The sequence below is a fragment of the Anomalospiza imberbis genome, chromosome 3 (genome assembly GCF_031753505.1).
Source record: "Anomalospiza imberbis isolate Cuckoo-Finch-1a 21T00152 chromosome 3, ASM3175350v1, whole genome shotgun sequence".
Classification (NCBI taxonomy): domain Eukaryota; kingdom Metazoa; phylum Chordata; class Aves; order Passeriformes; family Viduidae; genus Anomalospiza; species Anomalospiza imberbis.
In genome coordinates, this window is record NC_089683.1 from 6202529 (window position 1) to 6225435 (window position 22907).

A 22907-nucleotide genomic window follows, 5' to 3' on the forward strand; every position below is an offset into this window, starting at 1 on the left:
ACAGAGACAGCAGCAGCAGGTGAGGTGTGTTTATGTAACTCTTCTGGAACTTAGTAGGTTTTGGGGTTTTTTTTTTTTTTTTTTGCTCTCATTGCTCTATCAAAGTGCATCACAGCTGTCCCAAAAACAATGCCTGGAGCGCAGCCTGTTTGTCACATCAAGAAAAACAGCTACCTGAATTCATACTTGGCACTTGCATATGGCAGCTTTAGGCCAGAAATAAGTGTATGTTCAAGACTCAATACATCTGTGACCTAATTCACAGGCTCTGCTGGAGCCCACAGGATGCTGACACCTCACATTGAAATCACCACAGAGTCGGGACCATCTTACATCCTGATAGGCAAGAACTGAACAACTACTTGTGACACCAATGACCCCATTTTTTTAATCAAAACTCTTCTTGGTAAACTAGATCTTAAATCCTAGTAAACTTCTCAGAACTGCCTGGCAAATAGAAAAATAGTGAATAAGAGAGAACTGGTCTCCTTTCAATTAAATAGTGAAAAAAATTCGAAAAACTAAGATAATTAAAATCCAAAAGTTGCCATATCAAATGGATTTTAGGTGCACAGGGTCAGATTTTTAAGGCCTGTCAGTGATTTCCAAGGCCTTTTTTGAAATCCATATACAAATATCCATGTTGCAAATCCTACTTTCTAGGTACCCTAACACATTCAGGTCTATCTGTAGGATTTAAAATCTTACGTTCCTTGAGAAGGTACTCAGGGAAATCTCCACCCAAAGCAGGAGGATGTGTAAAAGAATCTAATTTTCTCTCTTCCCTGTTAGATATTTAAGCATTATGTGAAAGGTGAACAATTGTGAATGGAGACCAGGAAATGACCTCTTCAGAACAGCCTACAGCTCTGAATGTTCTGAGACTCCTTCTGAGGATAAAACTGTCTGGGTTCACATTGCTAACCTACCTCAGCTTGGATTAATTCCTTAAACTTGAATTTAATTCCAGACTTCCCATACTGTGGCTATTTCATGAAAATCTGGATGACTCTACACTGTCTCCACTGAGAGCATAGGGGAGAGGATGAACTCACCAAGGTAGGGGTGAGTGAACACCAGTCAGCCCCAGACTGTGTGAAGACATTTAAAAAGATGTGAAGATCTAAAAAGTTACTAATTCCCCATTTGTGAGAGCACCACCCACAGTGAATTTCAGAAGTGTCTAAGCACCTAATTCCCTTGGCAACTTGTCCTCTGGGAAACATCATTAAATAACTAAATAGCTTTGCTGATAACAGCTAATGGGTGGGATTAATCTTCCCCAAAGTGAGTAAAGTTAAAATAATAGGTTTGAAATAAACACCCTGAGAGCTTCCTCTCTGTTCAGCGGAGTTTTCTCTTCTACATTTGGTTTTGGTGACCCCTAAATGAGCTGTGGGGAGAACTTCTCCTGAAGTGTCTAATCACACCCTTGCATTGTCTTGGTAATGTCAGGGTGGAGGATTCAGTATTACAACATCAAGTAGAGCCAGGCCTGAGTATGTGGCTCTGCGCTGCTTTGGAAATTTCTACCTCCAACTGCTTCCCCACCCTGCAGACTTTGAGTAGGAACTTAGAGATCTCAAATGTGACCAGCTCTGAGAGAGAAGCCCTGTCATCAGCTTATGCATGCGACAGCTGAAATGTCTGAACTCCTGGAAACCATTCTTCTGGACAGTGGAATCACCAACACAAAGGCACCAGTATCATATTGCCTTCACTGGGACATATTTAATATGACCTCAAATTCCAAGAAATTCTACCCATGTATAGACAAAATCCATGATGGAACCATCTCTCTAAGCCTTCTCTACTTCATTCTGGGCTAATTATGCAGCCAAAGACTACTTCTAGCAATGACAGTCCTGCCCTGTCATCCCACCAATAATAAACAATAATATTAGTAAAAAAAATGCTCATGAGCTTTTTGTGATTTTTCTTCTCCCTTCAAAACTAGGATTTTAAACAACTTTACTGAAGAATTCTGAGTTAGAAGCCAGAAAAATAGCACTTTCCAACCTCAAAGCAACCACAGAACACTTAATGAATGTATTACCATCTGTCAAATGCACAGGGTGAGGTTCAATTTAGCTGATGATACCTAATTCACATTGACGTTCTGTTTTCAGCAGAAGGTTACTTGATGTTGAACAATGAGATTAACAAATTCTGACATGCACAAAAATACAAATAATGTAACAAAAGTTAATAATGGGCAAAACTGTGCTCTCAGTTACACTGACATAAAAGAGGAGTAACTGCATTGTCAACAAGCTATTCCATATTTACTCCAGTTCAACCAAGAACAGACTTTGGCTCTATTACTCAACTCTTCAAGCAAAAACTTCCTTAAACTTTTAGCCTGTGCAACTATTTCCAGGAGATGGAGAGAAACCCTTGTGCCTTGAAGTACTTATACTACATCTGAACAAAACATTGGAAAATGTAATGCATGGAGCAATCCTGCAAGTCAAGCAGAGGGCCAGATGACAAAGATTCATTAATAGGTACTCAGGGTGAAATTCTGGCCATCCTGAAGCTCATGGAAGTTTTGCTATTGACTTCAGTGGGATTAGGATTTCTCCAGAATCTTTTAAAGCCAAAAGAGACTGTTTTAATCAGTTAATCTGACCCCTGAAATAATACCAGCCATAAAACTTCCAGCGTCATCGGTCGTTTCCATCTCTGTTTTCTGTGGGTCAAATAAGGCTGAAGCAAAATGGAAAGTAACTAGAAAGTAGTAAAAGAAAAACGGTTTGGAAAAAGTAAAACTGATTCAGACTGCCCACACCCACAGCATTTGCAGAGGTCAGGCAAGGACTCTTTTTCCCCTTCCTTGAACTCCAAATATTTCCTTCCTTGTTTAATGTTGGGACAAGGAGAAATAGCAAAGCAGACAAAGCACATAAACACCAATCTGTGGCCTGAACGAGCCACTGGAAGGCAAATCATTCCATCTTAAAATAGTAGCCTAGGAAAAACTGAATTACCAACAGAGAAGCCTCAATCTCACTTTCTCTATCTCTCTCACTCTCTCTCATAGGTAGACTGGCTACCTAAATTTAAAATAGCTAAAATGAGGTGAGATTAACTCCTTTTTTATGTGCTTGTGTGGAACTTCTTGCAGGATAAGGATTTCACTTGATAGTAATTATGGAAAAAGATTCAAAGCATGGAGGATACAATCAGAGTACTAAGAACAATAGATTTTTAAGCAAACTGAACATAAAAACTATCTGATTTATGTGAAAAAAAAGAGCAAAAATAGTTAATTTTTTTTAAAACAAACTTTAAGCAAAAAAAAATGCAAGATTTCAAAACAAACACAAAAACAAGGAAGTTATGTTTGAGGACAGCTGGTTAAGTAAGTCTTGCCTAGACATCCAATAATTTTTGCATCACTTTTTAAATGTTGGCAATCTTCAAAATTAACATATCATTTCCAAATTAAAAGGAGAATAACCTTATGTTTCAAACAGTTTAACAGAAAATACTTTTACTTTCCAAAGCAAGTTATTATTCACAAAATTCCACCCACATATGCCAATAAATCAGGTTACTCACACCACCCATGGCATTTTTATTAAATAAACCTTTTGTCACAAAACATTTTCTCCAAGTCAAGGACAAATATAGGTGGCCCTCTTTCTAAGTGATTATCCCTGTGACAACAAGGCTTCAAAGTGATTGAAGCCCAGCAACATCTTGTCTTTTGTAGCCAACATCTGAAACTACCTGAGGCTGATCTCAACACAACTGCAAGGTTCTTAATTGTCAAGCCCAGGCAAGTACAACAAACCATGATCCATGTACAAAAATGAACGATTCCTGCTGCTACCCTGGATCACTGATTGATGTTTTCCCTTTTTCCTGCTTTCTTCCACTGCCCTCCTGTAAGATTTATCCTGTAACACACGCAAATTAACTTGGTGAAATACCAATGAGGGAAAAGGGGGAACAGTACATAAATATTCACAGTCTCAATCAAACCATCTGAGATTTACTTTTCCTTTAAAAAAACAAACCACCTTTCCTGATCACTTCCAGATTCACAGTTTGATATTATATGAGATCCAATACCGTTTTCTGGTAGGAAAAAGGAACAAGCTAAGAAACAGCAATTTAAGGTAAGAAAATAATATCATTCCACTAGTCTGACAGTCTGATTAAAAACCAAGGATTCATATTTTCACTCTCTTTTTTCTCCATCCTGCCCTTTTTTTTTTTTTTTTTTTAGTTTTCAGGCTGGCTCAACAGAGTATTGTAACTTTAATCTGTATAGATTATTTTTTCTCCATGGAGGAGCTGTGACTGCAACACACATGACTCTGTACTCCTTACAGAACAGTTTATCTTCCCCCCTGTGATTTCAATAAAACCCTTGAGATCTGAGTGCTGCCTTGTTTTCTTCTGTTCAGCCATTTAAGGGTCGGGTGCCTTGTCTAAGCTGGTTCTGTCGGTTCCCTCTGTGCTCAGAGGCTGAGCATCTCCAGAGGGTAATTCCATCCCACTGCCTGAGCCACCTGATTCAGACCAGTGTGACTCACTGCACACATGCCCCTCTTGCTGTGTGAACTACAGATGAAACCTAAAGGACTAGCTCAGACTAGACACCTCACTTTCAGGGAGGTGAAGTCAGGCGAGATGAATCCTACCCTTTGAATATAGTTTCACAGTCCACTCAAGTGATCTAGGATGATACCTCAATTTTTTTTAAAGTTACTTAAATATTAGGGTTTACTCCCCACAGGGCCCATTTGAGCATTGCAGCATCCTTTCCAGGCATTGTTTCTGCCTCATAAAATCCCCAGCTCTGAGCAGCAAATGAGTGGGAGCTCTCTCACTGAGAAAGCCATTGGAAATGCACAGGAGGATGAAGTTGTGTGCTCCCATGCATCCAAGGCATTTAGATACCTAAGTGTGGGCCAAAGGGAGTTTCTGGGGTGATTCAGCTCTCCTATTAAAGATGCTCCACTTCAGATAAATAATTCAATATTCACTGGAAAAGAGACTAGTGCATGTTCCCACAATAAAGGTGAATGCCCACACAGCCTTGTGAAAAAGCCGTGATCTGTCTCTGCCCACTTAATGAATCAACAAATACCTTGTGTACGCAGAAGAGAAATAAATTAGTGTCTCTTATTCCTCAAATCCACTTTTTCCTGGTTTGGGGTTGTTGTAGGGGACAGAGGCTCATGTTCATCCTCCAGACAAGTCAGAGTTGGGACTTGAAAAGGGGTTTTATACTCCCAGTCCATGTTGGGGTGAGCAAACACCAGGAATGGGGTGAGTCAGAAAAACACAGGGGCACACATGGAAACAGCCACACAACTCTGGTCCTAAATCACCTTTCAGACATGGTCTGAGCCAGGCATAAACAGGGATACATTTTCCATACATGTAGGCACATATATGTTCTGTGTATGTGCAGTGAGAGAAATGGAGGTGCTAAGCCCCAGGAACACTTCCTCCAGAACACAGAGGAACATGGAGCTGGCACCACTGAGGGGTACCCCAAGCACCCTCAGAAACCTGGACACATCAAAAATCTGTTGATTTCCTTATGGGTAAGATTCCCCTTGCCTGACTTCTAAGTGTTAGGTAATTAGTCTGACCTAATTGTTCAAGTATCCCTTATAGGTAGCAATGAGAGAAAGGCACCTCCAAAGGAAATACTCCCAACTTTAGACTCATATTTTAAGAAAAATCAAAATGCCCTTTAGAAATGTCTCCCTCCATTGATCAGAAATAAACCAGGACTTTTGAATGAGTAACATATAACTTTTAGACAGATTTAGGTGAGATGATCCCACCCTTATCATCTTTCTTCCCTTCTCATCCCATCTACATACTGATGATGTGGATTGATTGATTGATTGATTGATTAGAGCTCCACCCAAAAAGTTTGGGATATTTTGACAGATATGTCTCAATACCTCCATAGAAGGAATGAGAAAGACTGAAAGCTCTATTCCCAGCTACCTCTTCCTAAGACAAAGAGCAATGATCCAAGGATGAAGAGGTTACCTGGATTTAGGAGATTTGAGTCTCTTCTCCTGAAGTTTTCTATATGGCCTTTTAAAAATATTTTAAATCATTTGCCTTGCCACGTCCTATATACAATATAAAAATAAAAATACTCTTTGCCCACAACTTTACATTAGTAAAGCAGTAAAGCACCAACTGTGGAAATACATTTCAGGTTAGATGTGATAAACAGTAAATATAACAAAAAGAAGAGGCATCTTGGCATCTTTCTATTTTTGTGATATCATCGGTCCTACTCCCAAATTAAACCTAGTGAAGCAGGTGAATCAATAATACCTTAAATAGTAAATTTTTCAAGCATCTAGAAAGATTGTTTTGACTAGTTTATATTTTTTCCTGAAAACTCAAGTTTCCTCCCTCCCTCTTCTTATCCACTGTTACAAGGGAGGCAAGAAATAAATGGAATACTTGTAACATTATCATGAAGAATGCTGTCAGAGCACCTTCAAAGGTTTGTTAAGAAGAAAACCCAGGTGTTCAAATGACACCAGAAGAAAGCTTCATTCCCAAGTCTCTTAGGAGTCCAAGTGACCCTGAGGGCAGGAAGCAAGTGAATGTAAAACTACTGGCCTACAAGTGCCCCAGGAAGAACAGCACCGAACTTGCGTTTCACAAATCATCCTGACCCTGTAGCAGCACGTAAGTGACAAACATCATTTCTAGGGCACGTCCTCAAGGGCCTAATCCTGACCTCTGCCATGTTAGTATTGTGCAGGTGTCCTTAAAGCAACTGCAGACAAGCAGCAGCTGATTTGCATCAGGAATTTGGAAAAAAAAAATTAAGCCCTGCAGATTATAAACACACATTATTTATAGTATGAGGTTATCACTCCACTATCTCGATTTTTTAGTGTGTTCACTCAGAGTTTAAACTTTTGTTTTACTACTGAAGAGCAAATAAGACAATTTTGGGACTAACAAAGGAAAACTAACTTCATGTATCTGCGGTCAAGTAGGAGAAAAGTGAGATTCTGGTAGCGAGTGCAGCTGGGCTTTAGCAGCAGTGCTCTGGGGACCCCTTGTGTTCCAAGACTTAAGTGAAGAAATTTGTTCCTGTACAGGCTGTTCGTGATTGAATCTTTAATACTAATTTCATCCAATTCCAGGCAGAAGAATAAAGTCTACTTCTGTTTACACCAGGATAATCCCAATTGCATTCCACTGTTTTCAACTATGTTGTTTAATTCCAGCATCCGTGAAGACACGTGAGGGAGAGACAAAGCAATGCCTAGCTAGCAGCACCTGAGGATGAAATTTTAAAGCTATTAAGTTCCCTAATCCCTTTGTTCACGTGGAAAATCTCAGTCTCAAATAGATTTATTTAGTATTTCCAGAATTTTCTGTGTTCAATTTTCCAGAATTTTTGTGTTCAAAAAATGTTACCGAGACACAAAAAGCCGTGAGACGATGAGATTTACAAATGAGTTTCATCTTAATTCTTTGCCATTGTTTCTCCGCTTTTGAGATTTTTTTGTTTCAAGCCCCTTGAAATGACTTAGGGATCAGTGTGATTATGCCTCAACCTCCCTGAAAGGAGCAGAAGCAAAATCAGTTTTAATTAAGTCTGCATGTATGAAACCAATCCAAGAATTAGTAGGGAGGTCACATTGTCTCTGTTACAACTGAGCTGTTGTGGCAAGTGTTAAAAACATTTTTCTCAGTTCTGGTGTCCCCAGTTAAAAAAAGGAAAAGGGCATTGGGAATTCCAGGAAGATGTCAAAGGAAAACAGTAAGACACTGCTCAAGGACTGGAAAAAAGCCCCAAAGACTCTTCAGTGTACCAAGGACACTTCAGTTTCTCCTGTTCTCTGCTCAATCAAACCAAATCCTTTTCAGGATGGAACATTAACATGGCTGCTCAATGGGCAAAACTCACTGGGATGTGATTTGTAGGAGATGATGCTAAATAACACAAAGATCCTTCTGGCCTCAAAGTCCATGAAATTTGGATTACGTTTTTTCCACAATCATAAAAAGCAGGATATTTTTACAAGAATTATTTCTCTAATTCCCATTTTGTCACCTCATTTCTAGCAGTGTTTTCAAGCTGAAAGTCAATGACTTAAGATATATCTAATAAAGAAACTTAGCAACATTGATTTTCATTTACATCTCATTCTTCTTTTCCCTGCTATTTTATGAAGAACATTTGCATGCATTTAAAAAAAATTGAAAAAAAATCTTTAAAAATCTGTTTAGGGAAAAACAGAACCTGGGCCAATTCTTTTCCCTTTGAAGTCATCAGCAGTTTTGCAAACTGACTTCCAGGAGCCAGTCACTGGGCTATCTACCATGTGATAGCTTGCAATGGCTAAATGCAAACCTTTGAACAATCCCGTCAGGACATCAAGACCAGTTGGGTGTTTAAACCCAAACATTTGCTTATATAAGGTTTGGACAGTGAACTAAGCAAGGCCATAACTTCATCTAAGTCCTTGCTGTGGGGAACAACTTAAGATACACCAAGTCTATCCCAACAAAGGGAGTTATCCACCATAGAGCAAAACCATAGAGCAATGAAGTCAAAACTCAATTCTAAATAATAATGTAATTTAGGCCTCCCATTCCAGCAGCAAGGCGCTTAATTCCTCCCAGGACTGCTGCTGCCAGATTGCTCTAATCCACTTCCAGCTGTGCTACTGCTCCTGAGTGCGAGCATGGCAGCTCGGCTGGGAAACAGAACAAAGCATCCCAGTAAAGCCAGCAGCACTTGGAGGAATATTCCAACACACAGGGGAAATAATTCCCTCTTAAAGGAGAGTGGCTGCCAACTACTGCTCCCATTGCAAGTGTTTTACTCTAGGCCTGGCCATGCATACAGGCCCTGACTCAGCAAAAGCTTGAGTAAGTGCCTTAATTTCATCATGCCATTAACCTTGTTGACTTCAGCATGTTCTAGAAATTTAAATTATATAAATACATATAATCTTTCTTTTTTCTCTCTCTATTCCTCCCTGTGGTATTCTATGTCTTCAAAATTGCTTCAGCAGAGACGCGTCAGAAATGTTTGTCTGTTAGTAAATTTAATGCAAATATTTGCTATTCCCAAAATGGTTGCATCTAAGACTGTTAACCAGGCATACCAAGTCCCTGCCTTGGACAGCCTGCAGTCTGATCACATCTGGACTTACAGAAAATGTTCCTTTTGTGTTGTCTTCAAATAGTGTTTTTCACATTTCCATCAGGAAATCTTTGTTCCTCAATTAGTAAGGTATTAGAAGATGGAAAGTTCAGAAATATTCCCTTGCAAATTACATATTTCTCAGACTAAGGTGGTGGTGTGTTATCATTTTAGAAAACTGAAAACCTCTTCCTTTTAATGACATAACATTTCAGCTCTCAGTTTTGGCAGGTCAAAAAAAGATATTGGTCCTTAAAGCTGTCACTGGTACCAGACAGAATACTGATGGCTCTGGGCATCCAGCCAGCATGATTTTGAGAACTTTCAAAAAGTTATTTCTCAAGAAAACTTATGTTGGAAACTGTTGTTCTTGGGCATTTTAGACTTTGATTACTGGGCAGAAAGCAGATAAAGCAATTTGGGACAGGTGATAAATGCAACTTGCAGCACTTCTTAACAAGTTAGCACAAAGCTACAGCACAGTTTTAGTGGTCTTTACATGTGTGTTTTTATAAGGAGACAGAGTGAACAGTTTTATTAGCATATCATGAGTGAGTTATGTGGGTCATCCCAAATGAATGGCAATAAAAGCTTTATATCACACTCACCAACATGTATTTGGTACTTTATGTGCCACAAATGTTGCAGAAAACTTATTTTACATATGTTTTAAAGATTGGGTATTTTTTATATTAGGGCTGGTTTTGTAAAGCTGCCAAGCACTTTAGCTACCATGAGCCCGACATTATTCAGCTCAAGGGGAGCAATAAAAACTTGTTTAAAATGTTCTGAAATAGCTCTTTTTTTGTGCTTCAAATGGCCAAAATTAAAGAATCATGGAATCAGCATGGAATAATGGAATGGCCTGGGTTGGAAGGGACCTAAAAAGTCATCTATTTCCAACCTCACTGCAGGGACAGGGACACCTTCCACTAGAAGAACTGTCATCCTGACATGTTCCATCACTAAGCAAGTCCTTTTCTCTAAAGCAATTTTAAAAGCTCTTTCTAGTCCTTCCTGGTTGTATGACAGAGAAAACTTGGTACTGTCACACTACAGGACAAACTGTGGCTTGTTCCAGGCCTTGGACCAATGTGGGGTTTGTAGTGGAAAATGGAAATTCTTCAACTAAAGAGAAAGAATAAAAAAATGTAATTGCAACTTGATATATAGACATCACATACATATTCATATTTTTGCCTATATATTTATATGGCACTTTGAAAATCTATTCAAAAAGCATAAAGCGTAATGTTGGTCCCAAATTAGAGTCTGATCCAAGATCCCTGTCACAGGAAACTTTCCATCAATACAAGAGCATTCAAACAAATTTTTAAACTTGCTCTGGCAAACTCGAGAGCAGCTTTGCCGGGAACTTTTCTGGGCACAGGGCGAAGCCTTTAGGCATGGAACAGGTCAGAAGGAACAAAGACTCAGGAGAAGCCATATCACAGTTACAGCTGTAATATGACCCCTTTGGCTGAGAGAAGCCAGGCTGGAAAGAATAGGGCTGACTCCCTGCCCTTCCCCACCATGGGTGGAGATGCTCTGGGGACAGATGTTTGGCTGTTGTGCTGCTGGAGCCAGACCACACCACGCTCATCAGGATGTCCCAAGCTGCCCCGCCACATCAAGAAGCTCCTACTCCTGACTCAGGAGCCACACAGGGTCTGACCATGCAGCTGGTATTACTGTGAATATTCTACACTGGGGTTTGGAGTGAACAGATTTTCTGCTTATGACAAGAGGCACGTGATGGCTCCTAGGAAGGATCACTGTGCACAATTCAGCCTGTGCACATACCTGTGCTGTGGGTCTGACCCTCTGCTTAGCAGGAGTAACTCCACAGTGTAAAACTGAAGTAGGGCAGTTTTAATTCCAGGCCGGTGTGTGTGTGCGCATTTCTACTGCACGTGTACATACACAGCACACTGAGAGAGACATTTCCCACCTCACACACCAAACCACAAAGTGTGATGGAGCTACTGAAAGAGGTGAACAGCACTTAATCACATGTGAATTAATGATTTAAATGCGCTTTTATTTTTGGCCTCTTGATGTAAATCCAAACCAGACAAGCAGAGTCCTCTGGTCAGACGGCTGGAAATTCCTCTGCACGAAATCATGTTGGTGGTCTCCCAGCTCAGCGCCTTCTGAGGAGCCGTACAGTGAAATATCCTTCCGTACCACTAATGAATGCGCCCACCCACACTGGAGCTGGTGCCCCCTAAGAACTCAATTCAAGAACAACTTTTTAAACTCCTACATGAAATCAAAGGGTTCATTCTGTGAGCCAAAGAACTCACAATTTTAGGCGGGACAGTTAATGGGTGGTTACCCCAGGTTGTCCCCTTGGTTTGCAGCACACAGTCTCGCAAGTAAAAATAATAAGCAGGATGCTGACTGTGTACACAACATTCCAATTAATTAGATTTCATCCTCCTCCAATGAATACATAAATTGTTGCTTCCCTGGTGATCGTACAGAGCATGAGTGACTTGCTCGGCATCAACCAGAGGAACCAAAGTAAACACACAAGACCTCAGTTTACTTTCCTGTGCTCAGACAAGACTTCCTTCTTGATATTAAACAATCACTAAGCAATCAAAAACTCTCAAATTGGCCATGAACACTTGAGCAAGAGCACCCAGGAAATAATTTTCAAGACTACTGCATTGAACCCTCCCAAGGACTCCTGTCTATGTGTGAATGAGCCCTTGTCATTTCAGGGATAAGGGGTGAAGCCTGGTGACAACAGCCAGAGAACTGAATAATCCAGTGGTGCTACTGAAACACAGATCTAATCCCACAATGAGGAGAGGACTCCTTCAAACAGGCCTGTTATAAAATTATCAAGTGGCACAGGGGGTGGAAGGAATCAAGTTCTGATTGAACTGACTTGAAATAATAAATGCACACACTTTCTTTAAACACAGCTTGCCACATCCTGAGAATCTGGAATCAATTCCTTCCCTTTCAAGAAGCTTAAAAGTGGTGGGACTTTGATATGGCATGAGCATGTTTGCTTCTGGGCTTACAGCCCTCGCCAGCCCGTTCCAAAACTTTCAACCTTTTTATATTATAAGACAGAAAAGTTAGGAAAACAAAGATGGAAAAAAAAGAATCAGAAATTCAGGGAACTATTAAATCAGGGCAGCTTCATTGCCAAATACCTTCGGTAAGTAAATGAATCATGATCAATAACATATTGCCATGCAGACTTACAGGAGAAGGTTATCACCTGCTTCTGTGCCAGGCATAAAACATAACGGTGTGTGGCTAATGAAGTACTGCATGAATCCAGAAAAAAAAAATCACTATTTTTCTCTGTAATGTTAAAGCATTTTTACTTCAAAGTAAATTTAACTGATCCAGAAAAAACATATTTTTTTCCATGAAAACTTTGTCAAAATTGATAGGTTACTAAGAAACACTTCTCTTTTGACAATGTTACATTTGTAAGAGGAAACTGTCTTGACAGAAATAATCCTGTTTTGGTAAGGGGATGTTTCCGCCCTGATTGTAAAGCTGCTTGTGCAGAATTGCTTTATACATTCATATATTTGCCAGCAGAGGGTGTCCCAATCTCAGAAACAGACCTACAAATGTACCCTTGCATCTGCTCATTCACATACGAGGACTCAGACACACACTAAAGGAAGGATTTACCAATCTCTTGTTGTCCTCACTGACTTTTTCACTATCAGGGAAAAAAAAAACCATTTAGCTATGTAAAGGCTGTGCTAGTAGTGCCATCTTGCCAGTGCTCTCAGGACAGGAAATACCACAGTGACACAGCCAGCAGTGGCATCACCTGAAGTGTGACATTTCTCCATGGCCCTGGCTGCAAACTCTGCTAAGAGGGACAGCAGCTTGGACTTCTCTTTGGTGTGTTTGATGTGTGTTCTCACATCCAGTACCCTCATGCTGCATAAATATAATTAATTATGTAATTAATTATTAATTACACAAACAACCACTTTGTGTCACTTCTGCAGAGCCGTAACAGCCCCAGGCTGGGGTGAGAGCTCACATGGCACACACCATGAGACCTGTTCTAAACCAGTACCCTACAAGGAATGGTCACACATAATTACACCTAACCCGCACTTTTCACAGCCAAAGACAGGCTGATGCCACAAATACCCAGCCTGATATCCCACATATTATTGAATTCACTTCCCTGACTCCTGAGTAAAGAGAACATAATTTAAATAACTTGGTGTTTGGTGCTTTAACCACCTTGCCGTCCTGCCCCCTGCCCCCGCTGGCCTCTATTGCCGATTTGCCTATTAAAAGAAATAAAAACTATTGTTATATAACGACCTGGGTTCTATAACCTGTTTTTAATTTACTAACAACTCTTCTTCTATTTGTGTTCTGATCACATGCAACTGATGTTCCAGTCACGGGTGTGGCTTTCCAGTTAACCCAAGCACTGGAATCAGCTGGAGCTAGGAACAGATATAGAGGATGACCACTAGACACATATAACCTTTATCTCAGAGCTGGGAGCTACAGAAACCATTTCTGATAACCACAAGCAGCCATCTCTATTCTTTCTGGATCTCACCTGCTCATGTGGAGACAGGGAAAGGGACTTCACCTAAGTAATTATATTTTATAAAATGTTTTTTTTGTCACAGAACTATATACAACTACTTCTGCTGTTATATAGGAAAAATAAAAATCATATCATATAATATCACAATATATCAAAATGAATGTATAAAACTTATTTAATATATAAATATAAGAGACTATAATATTAATACAATATAAAAACTATTTACTTCAATAGAAAGCCTCAAGCTGTACATGGGGAAGGCCAGGCTGGACATCAAGAAGAATTTAGTCAGTGAAAGGGTTGTTAAGCATTGGAATGGGCTTTCCAGGGAGGTGGTGGAGTCATCACCCCTGGAAGTATTCAATAAGTGACTGGGTGTGGCACTCAGTGTTATGGTTTAATTGACAGTGTCGTGATCAAAGGTTGGACTTGATGATTTCAAGGTCTTTTCCAGATTCCAAATTTACAGATCCCAGGTCTTTTGGGATTCTGTGATTCTATTCTATTGTTTTTAATAATGCAGCAGGACCTGTTGTAAAATGATATGCAACAGCGCAGGGCTAGAGCCCCAGATCCCTTTTGAATCAGTGGTGCAATTTTACAAAAATGTATTAAATATAAATCAAAAATGAATAGGTTCATTAGGAAATATGTACACGGTGTTGCTCTCCTTTCCTCTTTGCACACAGTCTTTTCACTGCTTAAGAAATTTAACACAACTACTTTTTGTCTAACTCATTCTCCTCCATCCTAATCAGCCTTCAGAAAAACTGCCATTGTTCAGATGAACCAGACAGAAGGTGAATAAAACATCCCTGGGATTAGGGAGAAACTTTTCTTCCTTAGCCCTTGAAAACTGACAGTCAATTACTCTGCTGAAATTGAGGTCTGCACTGACAGTCCCAGGGACCTTACTTCATTGATAGAAAGAACATAGTTATAGATAGAAAGATACAGTTCTACTCTGCTCATGTCTGCTTTATTCTCCTTGCAATGCAGCACTCCAGCTGTAATAAAATTAAGCTAAAAGCTTTTCTATACTTTGAAGAGGAAAGTTGAGCATCAGTACATTCAGAGACTGCAGTGTCTGGATAAGACAGGAGCAGGAACCAGGTAAAAAAAATGGAGTGAGCATGTTTGCAGGGAGCAAAGATTGTGTCTCTCCTGCAGCTTAACAGCTCTTGTTTCTAAAACTTTGGTGTGCTTAATTGTCATTTACAAGAGTATCTAAACCAAGAGTTTGTTATGCAGAACTAGGGAAAGCTCTCTTTAATCATACTGCAGCTTCTGAAAGTGTGGAGTGCTTTGTGGGGTTAGATTTCTTATCTCACCATAGTGAGACCTTGAATTCCAGCTCTGCTTATGCCAGATGCAGACACCTCCAAGACACCCATTTATTCCTGGCTGGAGATGCTAGCCCTTGTGAGCCCAGGGATTAGAATATTGCAGTTGCTGAGAAGCAAGAGCTGTGACTGTGCATGTAGGGTAGCACAGCTGAAGATTTACAGTTGCACAGCAGACTATAAAACTCCCTTGTAAATGGCCAAGATATTTTACTTTCATTGTTACATCTATTAAGTCTAAGTCTTAATTTATCTTCCTTTTACAACTTCCTATAAAGGTTAGCTGAGCATCCCATTAGCATTAGACAAAAAAAAAACCCCAAGTTTTTAGCATCACTGAGAAATTAAGCACTATAATTATTTCCTTCTGTTAACACCATAAAAATATTACAGAGGAGATTGTTATCTGACATAAATCATCATTTACCCACTTTTATCTCATGGGTCAGCCCCGAGCAATGAAATATAATTGCACAGATGAAGTGTGTGGCAGAGCTGGAACCTGAAAAATTTAGTGTTTTCTGAATGATGTGATATAAGCCCACGGAATACAACATGCCTTATGTCTCTGCAAAAGCAGTAATACAAGGCAGAAGGTAAATCAGTGAATGACTGCAAATATTCTACTAGATCATCTCAAGGGATAAGGATGTGTAAATCCACAGCTTTATGGAGCAACAGAAGCTTAGACTCTCTGGACTTTTGCTTCTCTGAGGTGAAAGGAATGTGGAGAAGAACAGCAATTTCATTAAGACAGTGTGGGATGCATATAAATATGAATGGCATCTGGCTTCTGGCTTCTTCATCTCTTTCTTTTCATAAACAAAAGTGAAGGAAAATCTGGGGCTTACAGAGTGTAATTACATTTCTTAAATTCACTCCTGTCTTTTAATTATTTTATATGGAATGTCTCAATATAACTCAGTTTATATGAGCAAATTAGCTATAACAGCATAACATAATCATAAGGTAAGAGGGCCAAGAGCCTGATGGCAACATCTAATAAAGCATGAGTTGCTCTCACAGGTTTGAGTCCAGTCAACACACACTCCTCTAAGCAGTGCTGGGGCAGAGGAGGAGGTAGCACATGCCACCAGTCTCTTCAAGTAAGCAGTTTGGGATCCTGTTCTGGTGAGGAAACTGGGCTGTATGGAGTCATGCCATGGCTGTTGGTAAAGAGGCTACCAAACACTCTGTGCCTCTTTTATTTACTACTACAGATGTAGTTAATTCAACTGTGGATATGTGACTTGAGTCCACCTAACCAACCACCTCAAGCTGATCAGCAGCAGCGCCTGATGTCATCTGAACAAAGTTTACCAAAAAATGATGAGAGAATGGCAAAATTCTTCCACTTCTAAGCACACAAACTCCCTGGCACATTTGGCAATGGTCATACTCACCAGCATTATCCTGCTGCTTGGTGTTTTTGATGTATGCAGAAAATTTGGAAAATATATCGATTCCAGCAGTGTTTGATTCCCGGTGCTTAGCAGCCAGCTTGGGGTACCTGAAAAGGCAAGAGCAGTGGGGAGAGTAACACTTTGTTACCAGCATCACAATTATGGCTACAAATACAATTTACAAGAAGAGAAGAAAAACCTCCCGTGTGAAGAGCTGTAATTAACACTCATTATCTCAAAACAGCTTGGCAAGACCCTCTTAACCGTATCTGTTATCTGCCTGTCAAGGCAGGCATGTGGAGAGTTACACAGGGATGGTGTCAAGACAAAGGTAATTGCATTTGTGCTTTATGTAACCACAATTCAAAATCAGCCTTAAATCAGAAGGAAACATACATTTCCAGAAAGGTGCAGGGGAGTGTGGCAGCCAGATCGCTCCATTATGAATGGCAGTCGTGTCTAATCCTCTCCTCTGAAAATGTACTCCAGGATGGAACAGCAAAGGGTGTTAGGATTAACCAGGTGAAGGAACATAAATGTTCCAGTCCCTGCATCGCTTTTTATAGACATTTGGTGAAAAGGAATATGTTGATTTGAAAGATAATCACAAACTAACGACTCCTACTGACTTCAGTGGTCTTGGAGCAGAGTATAGAAAATTTAAATGCCTGATCTCTTGCCTCAGGACTGGCCTATAGCTGCTGATTCACTTGGAGGTAAAATGCTCCACAAGGAACCAAGCCAAATTAGATGGATTCATAGATTCTAAGGTCCAACTCACAAGCCAACTATTTATTTTTTCCATTATCCTTGTATTAAGTCCAAAATGTTTGACTTAGTAAGGCATATCTGGTAAATCTAAACCTTTCACTGGTAGCTTTTTTATACTGAAAAAATCTGGGCCTTATTCCTAATCTGAATTAGTTTAGCTATAACTTTCAGTTATGGGCTCTTCTCATTTCTTGACTAGAATAATGAGCACTTTTCTGCTTCCCGAGCCTCCTGTCCTATGTAATCAGTTCCCCTTCCAACCTTCCTAACACACCATGCAGCTCAGAAACCTCTAGTTTTTCACTGTAAAATGCTTTTCCTGGCACAGATATTTTGTGTGGCAATTCTCAGCATCTCTTCCAAGTTATTTTTAGCTTTGCAAAATGTGGCCACCAGACCCCTACAAATTTTTTCTAGTACTGGTCTCCTTAATTCTGCATAAAAGGGCATCCTGAAATGTGTACAGAGAAAACATTCTGCAGTTATTAGTCACATAAGTAACCTTCACACATGGAAGTCATCTCACTGAAGCCAGCAAGTTTCATAAATAAATATTACTCCAGTACGTAAAGGTTGTAGGAAGGAGTGCTTTTTAGGAACTCTTCTTAGGACATCTTTCATTCCTAGGAAATGGAATATTGACTGAAAAAAAAAAAATCTGAAAATCTTACTTTGGAGGTGCAAGAATCTCTTCCAAGAATTCCTCAATCTTGTTAACATCTGTCTTGACTTCTCCATTAAATGTCAGGAAAGGTGGGTGGGTCCCAGGAGCCAGATTGTGCAGGTCAGCTGGCTTTCTGCAAGCAGAGAAAAAGTAATGAAATCACTAATCTTTATGGTCGGGTAGTTGCACAGATATTTATAGTTCCTACAAAATCAGTCTGCTTTTTTTCCCCTCTCCAGTAATTTGTGGTTGGAAGACTTTGAAACTACCCCAAGCACCCTGTTTAATATAAAAACATTCCACAAGTGAGAAAAAAATAAAAACAACAGCCAAACCTGAATCCCAACTATTTTGTTGTGCACCACAGGCTTTCTAGGCCAGATACAAATCTGATTTAACTTGGAGGGGTCTTTCTATAGTGCAAACAGTGGGTCATGCACCTATTTTAAATTAAACAGAACAGTTTTTACCTTTTCAGATCAACAGTGGTGACATTGAACACAACTCCTTTGAGCCACAGGATCATGAATAGACGCTGGGAGAATGGGCAGTTCCCAATGCTTTCTCCATCTATACCAGCCTGGCGGGGGGAAAGGAAAATGGATTTCAGATTTGTTACTCATTTATCTCCCTCAAGACGGAAAATTGGATGGTGAAAGAAAAATGAGCATTTTAAAAATAACCAGCAGTGCTTGTTATTTAATATAGTTTATCATCAACACAAGAATGGAGTTACTGCAGGATTCAGTCTTTGTCAGGAGCTCAAGGATGCAACATGGAGCCTCTCCTGAGGACATCTCCAAGGAGATGTGTCCCTTCCCGATGGCAAACAACATCCAGGGTGTTCTTTCAACTACTCTCACACCTACAACTGCCTGCCTCATGGACAGGGTAGACACACTCAGGACTTGATTCTGCTTTATTTAAGTCTGTAGACTGCAGTTCAATATCTGCTTCACTGTTTTACTATCTAAAACATGTACTTTAGAGTTAAACTCAAAAACTCTGGACATTGACTCGTTCTTGTTCACATCAACAATGGCCTCAGACACAAACAGCCAGGTCCAGACAGAAATCTCTGTCTGAATTCTCCCAAGGTTCAAGGCAGGTTTCAGCCACCACATTCAGTCTGTTCCTATCTCTTGTATCTAATGAATTGCCTACAAACCACTAGACAACAACACAAAACTGCTTGTGTTAGCATTGAGGAACAGCCTATTTTTTCCTCTAAAAATTTATGGTCCTTAGCCATGCAAATTCTAACTTTGAGCCATGGAGGGATACAAATAACACCAGCTGAACTGAGCCAAAGCTGTGGCCAAGGACAACATCCTTCTACAATAATCATGCTTGTGGCCAAAGCTTTCAGGACGATAATTGTTTTGATAGATTTCCATTTTAATTTGTGGTACCATTGTGTTTAAAAGATTCTTATAATCCTGGTGAAGCAACCAACCTTCTGTTGTTGACCCACATGGATTGCATAACTGCATTTTAAGCACAGTGTGTGTCCAAAAATGGCTGATGAAAGAGCTAAGCAGATAAATGCCCTTTTCCTTTGGAGACAATATTACTTATTATAATTATAATTATTATATTACTCTGTTGGCTGTCATAAATTTTCTTTTATTAATATTCAAGCTGTGAGATAGCATTTCTCTGTCTTAAAGAATGAATCCCTTCTAATTATTGCAGCTCTGTGAAATATCCCCACCACAGCTAGAAACATTCTGAGACATGTCCAGTTGGTACAAATTCAGGCCTTGACTGTGAAATGTTCAGCCAGAAGATTTTCTGGTGAGCATCAAGAATCTTTCTCATGTCTTAAATGCAACTTTTGACAGCTCTGGGTTTGAAAACAAATTCAGACTTCCTGTCACCAAACTATGGGAAGAGTGTGAATTCAAGGCTTGGAGAGAACCTGACATGAACTTCAGAGCTGTGTAAAGAGATTTTATCTGGGTTCAGATTCAGTTTCAAGCACTCAGACTCTAGAGGTACTTGGATATAGGGGGGAACAGTCTGGTTGCAGTTTTACTTGAAATTATGGATCTGCAATATGTCTGGCACATGGCATATGCAAGGATCAACAAACAAAAGATGAAAGAGTGAAAGAGTGTTAGAGCATGAGGATGAGTAAGAGAGGATGCATTTCCCATCTACCTGAGGTGTGAGCAGCCTGAATTTGCAAAATTTCATTAATTTCATCATTAGCTCTGTTCTGCAAATTTCATAGCAACAGCAACAATGTCACCATGGGAATACCAGGCACCACCATGGTGCATGCCATAATTACTGCAAAGTCACATTTTCTGATTTGGATTTTGTTTGTTAAACCTTTGCCAGGAGCTTTTGACTTCTTGCCCTTCCTGAAAAGAGGCAAATGCTATGGGAGAAAACAGCGATATGACCACCAAACTTCCCCTTGATTTTTTTACCATCTTAGTCATAAATAACAATTTCATCTTTTTTTTCAGAAAATACACAGGAACACAATTTCCCTGCTCTCTCCATTTGTTTATTCTCATGCAAAGATTAAGTGTTGCCCAGACCTGCATCTTCTTATATGTTCTCTGTCCTTCAAGGGAAAGGTGAAAAACCATCTCCAGACCAGAGGACTGAAGGAAAGACAAAGCAGCTGAACCACACAATCATAGAATCAGTTGAATCACAGAATCAGTTGAATCATAGAATCAGCTGAATCACAGAACCACAGAATCTGCTGAGTTGGAAGGGACCCACAAGGATCACTGAGTGCAACCCTTAGCAAAGGACATCCCAAAGAGTTCCACCATGTGCCTGGAAGAATGATAATGACAAGGGAGAAACAGAAGTGATGGTTTGTGTGGGGCTAAGGGATGTAGAAGTCATAGGGAAATTGAAGAAGATGTGAAATCTGGAAGAAATAAGATCGACTTGGTGATCAAAAAGAAAATCATTTGTGTAGGTCAAACGAGGGCTCCAACAGTCCCAAATGGTCAAAATTCCTTCTCAACACTTCCAAAGCAATAGGAAACATTTATTGCTACAGACACATTGGGAATAGGCAGAGGAAACTCCAAAAACAAAAGATAAACTAAAGAAAAAGTACAGTATGATCTCTGTTCAAAGCTTCGGGATCTGGAAGCCAGGCTCATGATCTGGGTGGAGACTGACTCATGGGTTTTGATCTCATGTGACTGGCATAACTGAAAATGCTACCACAAATCACAAGGCAAACTGGTGACAGAGGAGGGAACAGAATCAAAATCTCCCCAGCAACACAATTTATCTATTATATTCAGCTTTTTTTCTGTGGAAATTATAGGCAAGGCTCTGTTGGTTTTATGAATCCTTTCTCATTGCTTCTAACAGCAGTCAGTAATTCAATGCTCAGCACTCAGAAAGAGCAAAACCTTAGTAGGTAACAACTTCAAAGGCTTATCAGAGTGTTTTGAGATCCCTTGTGAAGTCTATTAACTACCAGGAGGAGATGAGAAAGAAAACTTCCTAGACTTAGTCACTCTGAGCTTCAAAGAAAAACAGCTTTCTCAAAGCACCCCAGTAGTGCCTAAATAAAAATCTGCTACATACTTGTCCAAGAGTAAGGGCTCAGAAAGGCAGGAATTAAATAATACCTTCATCAAGATCAAGAATTCAAGCAGTGGATGGAAAGAAAAGAACATATAATTGACAAGTTGGAGAACCACCATTTATCCCTGCTGTTTTTCACAAAAGCTTTCTCATGCAGCTTCCCTGAAACACAGTGAAAGTGATGAAGTACTTATAAAATTGAGAAAGTTGGTGACATATGCACTTTCCCTGCCAGCAATATGGGGTATTTCTGATACAATGATTGCAACTAGGGACAGTACTGACAATTTTGAATAAAAGACTGCAGCTAGGGACAGATTTGAGGCTTTGTGGGCACTAGGATAAAGGAGATAGAGTTGTTAAAGTGCACTCCCAACTGAGAAGAGCCTCACCTGAATAGGCAAATTCCCATAGTGACTGTGGAAAAGTACAATAGATTTGAGGATTTGCTGGGCAAGACTTTTTGGCCAATCACGACTCACCCCACTGAAGTTTAACTTAGGTGCCCAAGGGACAGTCTCCTGTGTGAGCAAGGCCAAGATGCACATCTGAAAGATTAATCTGTCCACCTTTCACTTTGATTGAATCCACTGAGTGTCTTAGTTTTGATGAACGTGGACCCCAGCAATAGAAAAGTCTGTAGTTTGTGGAGACAGAATTTCTAGAGACTTATGTTTCTCCATCTTGGAAATAGCACTTCCTGCTCCCATTGCTTCCCACAAACAGAATTTTATTAGTTTACCTACTCAGAAAGTATGCTTTTCTACTTAGTCTCCAACTGTTTCTGTCCTTCACACCAAGTGATGCAAGGTCCTGCCCTGGAACTCAGTGTAATAACATCAGGAAAAGCCTCCTGTCAGACCAGCTGCTTCCCTCTACCCGAGTAATGGCAAGAATGAACGACGTGTTCTCCTTTATTAATTATAAGGTGCTCCTCCTTAAACAGTTCAGCTATTTTTAGTGAATTAATTAAACCGTAACGACATTTGTGTGCATGTGTGGGGGCTGCATGAGCAAATTAACATTACTTAAAATTTAGGTGGTTTCAGGAGGGAGAAAAAATAGTCTCAGTGATTTTATTTTTACTTTGTGTCAAGTATTTTTGTGAAGTCATGGCAGTATCAAAAGCCTCCAACCACTGCATAGCACAGTTGAACAATGTGAACAAGGAGTTCTTCTCAAGTTCAAGCTAATACTTTGCTATAAATGAAGTAACTGGAATAAATTTCCTCCCATGTTCCAAAAATATGCCAACTGGTACATGCAATTCACACAGACAACTGTATATTATTTTAACTAACCTTAAGGGAGGAAAAAAAGACAAATTCCAGTTTTTCCCAAAATACAGAACTTCAAAGAAATACACTATCATTAATAATGACTAAGCATCTAGCTTAAAAATGGCAGCACTGGAAAG

General features: G+C 39.8%; 1 protein-coding gene across 3 annotated transcripts in view; it reads right to left on the reverse strand.

The window, feature by feature from the left end:
* The window catches only part of CLIC5 (chloride intracellular channel 5), an 84195-nt gene that overhangs the window by 13993 nt on the left and 47295 nt on the right, over positions 1-22907 (reverse strand). For all 3 annotated transcript variants that reach the window (XM_068183249.1, XM_068183248.1, XM_068183250.1), the window contains 3 exons: positions 18388-18497; positions 17925-18050; positions 16483-16589 (listed from right to left, as the gene is read on the reverse strand). In XM_068183249.1, coding sequence (XP_068039350.1) covers positions 16483-16589; positions 17925-18050; positions 18388-18497 — 343 coding nt within the window. The remainder of the gene's footprint in view (positions 1-16482; positions 16590-17924; positions 18051-18387; positions 18498-22907) is intronic.